We start from the raw sequence: 12,982 nt of genomic DNA on the forward strand, positions 1-12,982 counted from the left end.
GTATTTTTTTGGGAAGGAAAGGTATAGAAAAAGATTTGTGCAGATTATAAAAATCAAACTCATTGTAATCCTTGCGAATGTCATGTCTAATATATTTCTAGATATCAATGAATGTCAAACAAATCCTTGTGATGTAAATGCAAATTGCACTAATACTGATAGTTCATATAATTGTACTTGTCACATGGGCTATGAAGGCAATGGTTACAACTGTAGAGGTAACGTAAAAATAGATTATTCTCTTATTCAAAATATTTGTTACATCCATTGCCAAAATTTATTTTCTTCTGTTTTTCTTTCGCAAAGCCAAATCTGAACGCGAGCGATATTTATCCGCTGTTTCCGCGACAGCTGCCTAGACGACACGAATAGTTTATATAATTTTCTTGTTTGCTGTAATAGTTGAACAATTAAAACATGAATTAGTCATTCGCTTTGATCCAACGTGCCTAAAATAAAGAAAGGAGAGAGAATTTTACATTCTTTTTTCATTTACAATTGTTCACCATGGCATATACTCAGCTAAATCAGCTGGTATTAATTTTTTTTTATGTTCGGGAAAAATACAAAAATTTTGTACACAGGATAAAAATGAATCTCAATGTAGTCCTCGCCAACGTCATCCTTAATATATTTCTAGATATCAATGAATGTCAAAAAAATCCTTGTGATGTAAATGCAAATTGCACTAATACTGATGGTTCATATAATTGTACTTGTAACACGGGCTATGAAGGCAATGGTTACAACTGTACAGGTAACGTAAAAATAGAATATCGGCATATTCAAAAGTATTTATTTTATGCATGGTGAAAATTTATTTTGTTTTGGCTTTCTTTCGGAAAGCCAAGTCTGAACCCGAGCGGTATTTATCCGCTGTAACCCCGACAGCTACCTAGCTCACACGATTACTCTAATTTCATTGTTTGCCCTAGCAGTTGTTTTATACACCCATGAATTAGTCTTTTCTTTCCAGCATGCCTAAGTTGAGGATGGAAAGAGGATTTTAGATTCTTTTTCATTTGCAATTGTTGACAATGTCATATACTCAGCATGTTAATAGATATTTAATAAAATAGTATTTTTTTGAGAAGGGAAGGTATAGAAAAAGATTTGTAGAGATTTTAAAAATCAAACTCATTGTAATCCTTGCGAATGTCATGTCTAATATATTTCTAGATATCAATGAATGTCAAACAAATCCTTGTGATGTGAATGCAAATTGCACTAATACTGATGGTTCATATAATTGTACTTGTCACATGGGCTATGAGGGCAATGGTTACAACTGTACAGGTAACGTAAAAATAGATTATTCTCTTATTCAAAATATTTGTTATATCCACTGCCAAAATTTATTTTCTTTTGTTTTTCTTTCGCAAAGCCAAATCTGAACGCGAGCGATATTTATCCGCTGTTACCGCGACAGCTATCTAGACCAAACGAATAGTTTAATTTACTTGTTTGCTCTATTAGTTGAATAATTAGAACATGAATTAGTCTTTCGCTTGGATCCAACGTACCTAAATTAAGGAAGGAGAGAGAATTTTACCTTTTTTTTCATTTACATGTGTTCACCATGCTATATACTCAGCTAAGTCAGATTGTTATTAATATGTTCTATTTTGGGGAATGTCATCTGTAATATATTTCTAGATATCAATGAATGTCAAGCAAATCCTTGTGATGTGAATGCAAATTGCACTAATACTGATGGTTCATATAATTGTACTTGTCACATGGGCTATGAGGGCAATGGTTACAACTGTACAGGTAACGTAAAAATAGATTATTCTCTTATTCAAAATATTTGTTATATCCATTGCCAAAATTTATTTTCTTCTGTTTTTTTTTCGCAAAGCCAAATCTGAACGCGAGCGATATTTATCCGCTGTTTCCGCGACAGCTGCCTAGACGACACGAATAGTTTATATAATTTTCTTGTTTGCTGTAATAGTTGAACAATTAGAACATGAATTAGTCATTCGCTTTGATCCAACGTGCCTAAGTTAAGGAAGGAGAAAGAATTTTACATTCTTTTTTCATTTACAATTGTTCACCATGGCATATACTCAGCTAAATCAGCTGGTATTAATATTTTTTATGTTCGGGAAAAATACAAAAATTTTGTACACAGGATAAAAATGAATCTCAATGTAGTCCTCGCCAACGTCATCCTTAATATATTTCTAGATATCAGTGAATGTCAAACAAATCCTTGTGATGTAAATGCAAATTGCACTAATACTGATGGTTCATATAATTGTACTTGTCACATGGGCTATGAGGGCAATGGTTACAACTGTACAGGTATCGTAAAAATAGATTATTTGCATATCCTAATTATTTGTTATATCCATTTCCAATTTTTTTTTCTATTTTCTTTCACAAAACCAAATCTGAACGCGAGCGATATTTGTCCGCTTTTACCGCGACAGCTATCTAGACTAAAGGAATAGTTTAATTTACTTGTTTGCTCTAATAGTTGAATAATTAGAACATGAATTAGGCTTTCGCTTGGATCCAGCGTACCTAAATTAAGAAAGGAGAGAGAATTTTACCTTTTTTTTCATTTACATGTGTTCACCATGCTATATACTCAGCTAAGTCAGATTGTTATAGATATGTTCTATTTTGGGGAATGTCATCTGTAATATATTTCTAAATATCAATGAATGTCAAGCAAATCCTCGTGATGTAAATGCAAATTGCACTAATACTGCTGGTTCATATAATTGTACTTGTAACATGGGCTATGAGGGCAATGGTTACAACTGTACAAGTAACGTAAAAATAGATTATTCTCTTATTCAAAATATTTGTTATATCCATTGCCAAAATTTATTTTCTTCTGTTTTTTTTTCGCAAAGCCAAATCTGAACGCGAGCGATATTTATCCGCTGTTTCCGCGACAGCTTCCTAGACGACACGAATAGTTTACATAATTTTCTTGTTTGCTGTAATAGTTGAACAATTAGAACATGATATAGTCATTCGCTTGGATCCAACGTGCCTAAGTTAAGGAGGGAGAGAAAATTTTACATTCTTTTTTCATTTACAATTGTTCCCCATGCCATATACTCAGCTAAATCAGCTGGTATTAATATTTTTTATGTTCGGGAAAAATACAAAAATTTTGTACGCAGGATAAAATTGAATGTCAATGTAGTCCTCGCCAACGTCATCCTTAATATATTTCTAGATATCAATGAATGTCAAACAAATCCTTGTGATGTAAATGCAAATTGCACTAATACTGATGGTTCATATAATTGTACTTGTCACATGGGCTATGAAGGCAATGGTTACAACTGTACAGGTAACGTGAAAATAGAATATCGGCATATTCAAAAGTTTTTATTGTATGCATGGTCAAAATTTATTTTGTTTCGGCTTTCTTTCTGAAAGGCAAGTCTGAACCCGAGCGGTATTTATCCGCTGTAACCCCGACAGCTACCTAGCTCACACGATTACTCCAATTTCATTGTTTGCTCTAGCAGTTGTTTTATACACCCATGTTTTAATCTTTTCTTTCCAGCATGCCTAAGTTGAGGATGGAAAGAGGATTTTAGATTCTTTTTAATTTGCAATTGTTGACCATGCCATATACTCAGCTCGTTAATAGATATTTAATAAAATATTATTTTTTTGGGATGGAAAGGTATAGAAAAAGATTTCTACAGATTATAAAAATCAAACTCATTGTAATCCTTGCGAATGTCATGTGTAATATATTTCTAGATATCAATGAATGTCAAACAAATCCTTGTGATGTAAATGCAAATTGCACTAATACTGATGGTTCATATAATTGTACTTGTATCATGGGCTATGAGGGCAATGGTTACAACTGTACAGGTATCGTAAGAATAGATTATTCGCATATCCTAATTATTTGTTATATCCATTTCCAATTTTTTTTCTATCTTCTTTCACAAAGCCAAATCTGAACGCGAGCGATATTTATCCGCTGTTATCGCGACAGCTATCTAGACCAAACGAATAGTTTAATTTACTTGTTTGCTCTAATAGTTGAATAATTAGAACATGAATTAGTCTTTCGCTTGGATCCAACGTACCTAAATTAAGGAAGGAGAGAGAATTTTACCTTTTTTTTCATTTACATGTGTTCACCATGCTATATACTCAGCTAAGTCAGATTGTTATTAATATGTTCTATTTTGGGGAATATCATCTGTAATATATTTCTAGATATCAATGAATGTGAAGCAAATCCTTGTGATGTGAATGCAAATTGCACTAATACTGATGGTTCATATAATTGTACTTGTCACAAGGGCTATGAGGGCAATGGTTACAACTGTACAGGTAACGTAAAAATAGATTATTCTCTTATTCAAAATATTTGTTATATCCATTGCCAAAATTTATTTTCTTCTGTTTTTTTGTCGCAAAGCCAAATCTGAACGCGAGCGATATTTATCCGCTGTTTCCGCGACAGCTGCCTAGACGACACGAATAGTTTATATAATTTTCTTGTTTGCTGTAATAGTTGAACAATTAGAACATGAATTAGTCATTCGCTTTGATCCAACGTGCCTAAGTTAAGGAAGGAGAGAGAATTTTACATTCTTTTTTCATTTACAATTGTTCACCATGGCATATACTCAGCTAAATCAGCTGGTATTAATTTTTTTTTATGTTCGGGAAAAATACAAAAATTTTGTACACAGGATAAAAATGAATCTCAATGTAGTCCTCGCCAACGTCATCCTTAATATATTTCTAGATATCAATGAATGTCAAACAAATCCTTGTGATGTAAATGCAAATTGCACTAATACTGATGGTTCATATAATTGTACTTGTAACACGGGCTATGAAGGCAATGGTTACAACTGTACAGGTAACGTAAAAATAGAATATCGGCATATTCAAAAGTATTTATTGTATGCATGGTGAAAATTTATTTTGTTTCGGCTTTCTTTCGGAAAGCCAAGTCTGAACCCGAGCGGTATTTATCCGCTGTAACCCCGACAGCTACCTAACTCAGACGATTACTCTAATTTCATTGTTTGCTCTAGCAGATGTTTTATACACCCATGAATTAATCTTTTCTTTCCAGCATGCCTAAGTTGAGGATGGAAAGAGGATTTTAGATTCTTTTTCATTTGCAATTGTTGACCATGTCATATACTCAGCATGTTAATAGATATTTAATAAAATAGTATTTTTTTGGGAAGGAAAGGTATAGAAAAAGATTTGTAGAGATTATAAAAATCAAACTCATTGTAATCTAGCGAATGTCATGTCTAATATATTTCTAGATATCAATGAATGTCAAACAAATCCTTGTGATGTGAATGCAAATTGCACTAATACTGATGGTTCATATAATTGTACTTGTCACATGGGCTATGAGGGCAATGGTTACAACTGTACAGGTAACGTAAAAATAGATTATTCTCTTATTCAAAATATTTGTTATATCCACTGCCAAAATTTATTTTCTTCTGTTTTTCTTTCGCAAAGCCTAATCTGAACGCGAGCGATATTTCTCCGCTGTTACCGCGACAGCTATCTAGACCAAACGAATAGTTTAATTTACTTGTTTGCTCTATTAGTTGAATAATTAGAACATGAATTAGTCTTTCGCTTGAATCCAACCTACCTAAGTTAAGGAAGGAGAAAGAATTTTACCTTTTTTTTCATTTACAATTTTTCACCATGCTATATACTCAGCTAAGTAAGATTGTTATTAATATGTTCTATTTTGGGGAATTTCATCTGTAATATATTTCTAGATTTCAATGAATGTCAAGCAAATCTTTGTGATGTAAATGCAAATTGCACTAATACTGCTGGTTCATATAATTGTACTTGTCACATGGGCTATGAGGGCAATAGTTACAACTGTACAGGTAACGTAAAAATAGATTATTCTCTTATTGAAAATATTTGTTATATCCATTGCCAAAATTTATTTTCTTCTGTTTTTCTTTCGCAAAGCCAAATCTGAACGCTAGTGATATTTATCCGCTGTTTCCACAACAGCTGCCTAGACGACACGCATAGTTTATATAATTTTCTTGTTTGCTGTAATAGTTCAATAATTAGAACATGAATTAGTCTTTTGCTTTGATCCAACGTGCCTAAGTTAAGGAAGGAGAGAAAATTTTACATTCTTTTTTCATTTACAATTGTTCACCATGCCATGTACTCAGCTAAATCAGCTGGTATTAATATTTTTTATGTTTGGGGAAAATACAAAAATTTTGTACGCAGGATAAAATTGAATCTCAATGTAGTCCTGGCCAACGTCATCCTTAATATATTTCTAGATATCAATGAATGTCAAACAAATCCTTGTGATGTAAATGCAAATTGCACTAATACTGATGGTTCATATAATTGTACTTGTAACATGGGCTATGAAGGCAATGGTTACAACTGTACAGGTAACGTAAAAATAGAATATCGGCATATTCAAAAGTTTTTATTGTATGCATGGTCAAAATTTATTTTGTTTCGGCTTTTTTTTCGGAAAGGCAAGTCTGAACCCGAGCGGTATTTATCCGTTGTAACCCTGACAGCTACCTAGCTCACACGATTACTCCAATTTCATTGTTTGCTCTAGCAGTTGTTTTATATACCCATGAATTAATCTTTTCTTTCCAGCATGCCTAAGTTGAGGATGGAAAGAGGATTTTAGATTCTTTTTAATTTGCAATTGTTGACCATGTCATATACTTAGCTCGTTAATAGATATTTAATAAAATATTATTTTTTGGGATGGAAAGGTATAGAAAAAGATTTCTACAGATTATAAAAATCAAACTCATTGTAATCCTTGCGAATGTCATGTGTAATATATTTCTAGATATCAATGAATGTCAAACTAATCCTTGTGATGTAAATGCAAATTGCACTAATACCGATGGTTCATATATTTGTACTTGTATCATGGGCTATGAGGGCAATGGTTACAAGTGTACAGGTATCGCAAAAATAGATTATTAGTATGTTTTTGAGTTAAAAACAGTAAATGAAAAAAAGAAATGCTGGAATGTTATTTTAGATGTTGACGAATGCGTAACATCTGCCCCATGTCATTCCAATGCTACGTGCAATAACACAGATGGATCTTATATTTGCACATGTAATTCTGGATATTCTGGAGATGGATTTAATTGCATAGGTAAGACAACGGAAATAATTTTTACCAAACAGTAAATGGAAAAAATGTAAATGCTACAAATATTATTTATGTCTGTCATCTTGCGCGTGTAAGCTATGTACTATTTCTTTACATGTCGCCCTATGGATTTCGCATTTCCGGAGCTGGTTACTGGGCATTTTCCTGCGGTCTTAATTACGATTGAAAGAGCTAAACACGAGCTTCGGATATTTTGAGCTATGGGTTACAATTACCCTTAGCCATTTTATTAATAAAATGACGTCATATTTAATAATTTTAACAGAATTGATTAACTATATAACTTTTACATATGTATCAACATTGTTTTGCCCAGTAAGGTGAGGGTAAAATATGCGCCAAAGTATCTTTTCGCAAGGAAAATGCACCCTACCCCAGGAAAGGCAACTTCCATGTCCATCCGCGTAGTCTTAACGATCGCTCCTAACGATCGCCCGTGCAAACCGCTGGAGATAGACGCACACACTAATAAATATTGATAATTATATGCTACACCTTTACCCATATAATCAGTGTCAATTGACTGAGATAACGAAAGCAAGATGATGAAAACATCATTGAGACAATGAAGACATCCTTGTCGCTTGTGGCCGCCCGTACAAGCAAATCTAAAATGCTGCGCCGCGACCAAAACGCTCCCCGTCAGCGTCCGTCGTACGCGTGCGCGATGCGTATGTGACCTTAGGCAGACGTAGATGAAACGCGAATATACATATGAAACGCATTGGATTTCCATCGTCCAATGATACGAATTTAGGACTCGGACACTTCCTGACCTGCCGCGTACGAGGCCTTGCTGATGCCAAAGCTGTGCCCTTTATAGCGAGATGGGTGTAGACCACACAATCGAATTGTTTCAGACAGCTGTAAAGCAAACGCCTCGGCCACTGCTGTTCCGTCGTGCGTGATGAATAGTGCACCTTTGCTGTCGCCCCTTAGGGCAAGATCATTGATAGTTGGATCAGACAGAAGGTACTTTGGCGGTTAATTGTCAATGTGAAAGGACGTTGGCTGTAACTATGCTTGAAATCGCGAAAGGTTAATCTTACACCAACCACTCATAGTTAGTCGAGTCACAACTGAAAGCGAGATTGTGTGACTGTAACGGCTGGCAACTAGTAGCTTTTGTTGAGGTAATTTCCCTAATCCTCAAGAATGCAAAGAACACATTGCTTTGAATTGACATGTTTAGTAATTAGAACCGGTAATACGAGGTGACACCTCCAGTAAGCTCCTTAAGATGGTAATGTCATTGGCAAACAACTATCTAGTCGTGCACCAGTTTTGTAGCATTTTAATGGGTAAGATACGGAATCACTGACACTTTATGTGCGACATGTTTGATCGAAAGTGCTAATAAAAGTACAAATCTGAGCAAGTAGTGCAGAGACGTAGCTATAGGACTGGGGAAGAAATTTTTGGCCCCTCCTGAGAAGTGAGATGAATCATTGTTATGTCGTCCGAATAATGCCAAAAATCTGTATGTGATCTTAATCATCGAAATTGTACTGCATTAATGCAAAAAAACCCTGCACAGAATGTTTTGCATGAACTTTGTCTCGATTCACATTGACGGCCTGGACCACCTAGGTTCTTGCTGCCCCCCCCCCTCCCCTTTCCCCAATATCCTGGCTGTGCCTCTGAAGTATGGCGTAAATAAAATATTTAGGAAAACGCCTCCATTCTCAGTATATTACTGATTTTACAGATATGAATGAATGTTTGCAAGCTCCATGTGGCTTTAATTCAATTTGTACAAACACTGAAGGATCGTACGTTTGTGGATGTCATATTGGATATGAAAGAAATGCGGAAACTACGAATTGTGCAGGTAAAACTATGCACTCTCCTATTTCAGAGTTTGCAAAAGAAACCTCTTTGTTTTCACGTAGCATTTCTCCTTTCTCTGTGTTTAACTTTATTCGTTTAAAAAAGAGCGTAAGTAAATATTAATCATATTGAATTTATGAATAATTTATTATGAAATGAAATACTTGCTATTCTTGGAATAAGCAAGAAGGAAAATTAAATAGAAAAAATTTATTTGTGTTTATTTATTTTTTTCAGATGTTGATGAGTGTGCAATAGGCCTGTGTAGTTTAAATGCCAACTGCACAAACACGAATGGTTCATACTTTTGCGTATGCAAAAATGGTTATGAGGGAAATGGGAGAATCTGTTTAGGTAAAAACTTGGATATCTTTTCTATTCTGCGCTTATTTCTTGTCTTCTCTTCGAAAAACATGCAAATAAAATATGTAATATAAATGCATATAAATGTATATATATTTATATTTTTATATTTTATATTCACGAAGAAATCTCTTCACTTAAGAGTTTGCTATTATAGGTTCAATAATAGCAAATTCCTAAGCCAATGAAAGCTTCCAAGAAATTCTTGGCCACTTCAAATGAAACATTTTTGTTATGGATTATATTTATATAAAATAATTCATACAGAAGTACAACAAAAAATATATACAGGCAGCGTGCAAATAAGTGTTATTTATTCCTAAATCGCGTTTTCGTTCTCGTGGTGCTCACGCGTGTTACACGAGTCTACTCAGTGTCTTATTATGGCAAGGTTGCCAAATTTTTACTACGTTTCCCTGCTGAAGTGTTTTACGTACGACGATTTCAGTTTCCGGAGTCGTATTTTTAAGGATGGCTTTAAGTGAAGGTAGGTGATAACTTGTTTATTATGCGATTTCTCCTGTTATTGCTTAAGCCCTCGTATTTCACCATACTGTAGGCGAATCTTTGGCGATGCTGACATAACTTTACCAATCGATTCACTTGTTCCTTTACTCCAGAATGAAAATGAGAAAAAAGAATGACATATTTCTAGTCGAATCGACAATTTTGTCCTCATAACTTGGTAAAAATATCTGCACCTAATCATCTACTACATGTGGAATTTTAGCCTGCCAACAGGATCCACACTTTTCATAATCCTATTTAGAACGAACTATAAGCAATAAATTCGTAAAACAAAAACGACAAATTTTTAAGGTCGTTGTTCAATATCATTGGGTAAAATATCATGGAATGGCTTCCACCAAAATTAAGCTATCATTGCAAAATTTCAAGATAGCCCGATATTAAGGACTAAAGGAAACCTGCTCCCAACGCGATGTTTGCCAGCACCATAGAGGAATTCTCATCACGCCCATTTTTAATTGACGTCTTATCATTTTTTTGCGCGAGAATAACACATGGATTTATGATCGCTTAATTTGTTTTGCAGATAGTTGTCATTGGCGTGTTGGGCATAATTATTAATTATAAGCTTATTTATTTCCGTGAGTAAGGTATAGTCTATTTATGTAGACTTCTTCTTAGAAAATTACTCCCAGACATTGTGCCATTTTTATATCATAATGAATTGACATTTTCCAAATTCTATTCTTGATGGAAAGACGGCAATGACACGTTTTCCAATTCTATAGTTTTCGGTTGAAAACGGGCAACCACACTTGTGTAATAAATTATTAATTATTAAAACTATTCGAGCGGCTTTTTTGCCATTACAACTGTGCAAAAAGGTAAACAGTAAGTATGACATGCAAAGTATTCGAAGAGTGTTTCCGGTTTATCGGCAGGATATCTTAAACACCGCTGTCTCTGTTCGGTGCTGGTGAGATAATGAAATATTCCATAAATATATAGCTCTAAATCTAAATCGAAATTTCCCGAACTGCCTGCGCTTGGGCGATTTATAGTTCACATTCCTACAGTACTTTTTAGTATTTATATTTATTGTTATATTTGCTGTTTTTTATTGTTATTACACCAACTGCATTTTAATTACATATATTCCTTGGGAGAGCAAGCTCCTATAAACATGACATAGAGGAATTCTCACCACGACCATTTTTAATTACATTCGTTTGAAGATTTTTTGTAGGTATCAACGTGTTATGACAATGGGCAATCGTGCACCAGTACCAACGTCTTGTCAATTTGTTTGCGCGACAATAACACATGGATTTTTGATCGCTTAATTTATTTTGCAGATAGTTGTGATTGGCGTGTTGGGCATAATTATTAATTATAAGCTTATTTATTTCCGTGTGTAAGGTGTAGTCTATTCATGTAAACCTCTTCTTAGAAATTCCTCCCAGACATTTTGCCATTTTTATCACAATGAATTGCCATTTTCCAAATTCTATTCTTGATGGAAAGACGGCAATGACACATTTTCCAATTCTATATAGTTTTCGGTTGAAAACGGGCAACCAAATTATTAATTATTAAAACTATTCGAGCGGATTTTTGCCATTACAACTGTGCAAAAATGTAAACAGTAAGTATGGCATGCAAAGCATCCGAAGAATGTATTCGGTTTGTCGCCAGGATATCTTAAACACCGCTGTCTCTGCTCTGTGCTAGTGAGATAATGAAATATTCCATAAATATATTTCTAAATCTAAATCGAAATTTCCCGAACTGCCTGCGCTTGGGCGATTTTACTTCCCAATATGCCGATAGCGTATCTGAGCGTATCCATCATTAGTTCCTTAATTTATTACTCGGAATATTTTGTGGCCAATACCTCTAAATGTATATAGTAAAATAATACAGTGGTCAATTAAATATACCAAGGGCAAGGAGGTGTAATTAGTCGGCAGGGTGCCTGCTGTTGCCGCTTTACATTGTCCTGAATATTATTGCTACCATTCTTCTATTCACAACAAACACAACGAAGCTAAATCTGGAAGTAAAATTCTACTTTTGAAAGGTAATCTTAATATTAATGCTTTGCAACAGTCATTTTCTTGGACAGACATTAGTTAGATATACGCCGCTATATACGTGCTTTAAAATAACTTAATATTTTGTCTTAACGTTTGTTTGGCATACGCCAAGTTTATTTTAGTTAAAGTCATTGATCATAATCACAAAATGATCATTTGATAGTCAAAAGTATATCTTAATAAATTCCTTGTGCCATAAGTTTAGAAACACTGTGTCAGTGTGTCGTAATGTTTAATGCAAAATATTAATACGTAATGGACGACCTGCGCTTTAGACTAATTTCCCACTCTGGCAATAATAAGAACATTTCCTAAAAAATCATATATTAAAATTAGTAAAACTCCCAATTTTGGCTGCGAAATGTTGTAAATTACGGAAATTATAGCCATGCGGAGTTGTCGATTTTTGTATACTTTTGAATTACGGTGGGAAGTGTTATTACACATTTCCACATACACGTAATACAAAAGTATAAAAAATGGCAACGGCTGGTGTACAATAATATTCATGAACCAGCACATAAGACTGAAATGAGTGTTACAAAGTTCAAGAGACTTAAAACACTGCGACGTTTTTATACAACGGCAAACCGAACATTCTAAAACGCCAACGCTTGACATGCCGCGACCGCGATACTGAAGAATAATAAATTCCTTAATAAAAATAAATTCCTTAAAAAATCTGAAAGCCAAGTGTTAGAAAATTTAATGCCGTTCCAATCATGTAATGCATATATACGTGCTTTAAAATAACTTATTTTTTGTTTTGACGTTTGTTTATCATACGCCAAGTTTATTTAAGGTAATGTTATGGATCATAATCACAAAACGATCATTTGATGGTCAAAAGTATCTTAATAAATTCCTTGTGCCATAACTTTGGAAACACTGTGTCAGCGTGTCGTAATTGTTTATTACAAATTAATAATATCGTAATGGACGACTTGCGCTTTAGACTAATATCTCACCTTGGCGATAATGAGGAAATATTCGGAAAGAGCATAATATTAATTATATTGAAATTAGTAAAACTTCCAATTTTTACTGC

General features: G+C 34.1%; 1 protein-coding gene across 1 annotated transcript in view; it reads left to right on the forward strand.

Annotated features, from left to right (window-relative positions):
• The window catches only part of LOC114540503 (pro-epidermal growth factor-like), a 31,818-nt gene extending 21,863 nt beyond the window's left edge, over nt 1-9,955 (forward strand). The window contains exons 9-11 of the mRNA XM_028560636.1: nt 8,886-9,008; nt 9,245-9,361; nt 9,930-9,955. Coding sequence (XP_028416437.1) covers nt 8,886-9,008; nt 9,245-9,361; nt 9,930-9,955 — 266 coding nt within the window. The remainder of the gene's footprint in view (nt 1-8,885; nt 9,009-9,244; nt 9,362-9,929) is intronic.
• Nucleotides 9,956-12,982: the final 3,027 nt, after the last annotated feature.

This window comes from Dendronephthya gigantea, unplaced genomic scaffold (assembly GCF_004324835.1).
Source record: "Dendronephthya gigantea isolate DGI-Jeju-01 unplaced genomic scaffold, DenGig_1.0 000237F, whole genome shotgun sequence".
Taxonomy (NCBI): Eukaryota; Metazoa; Cnidaria; class Anthozoa; order Malacalcyonacea; family Nephtheidae; genus Dendronephthya; species Dendronephthya gigantea.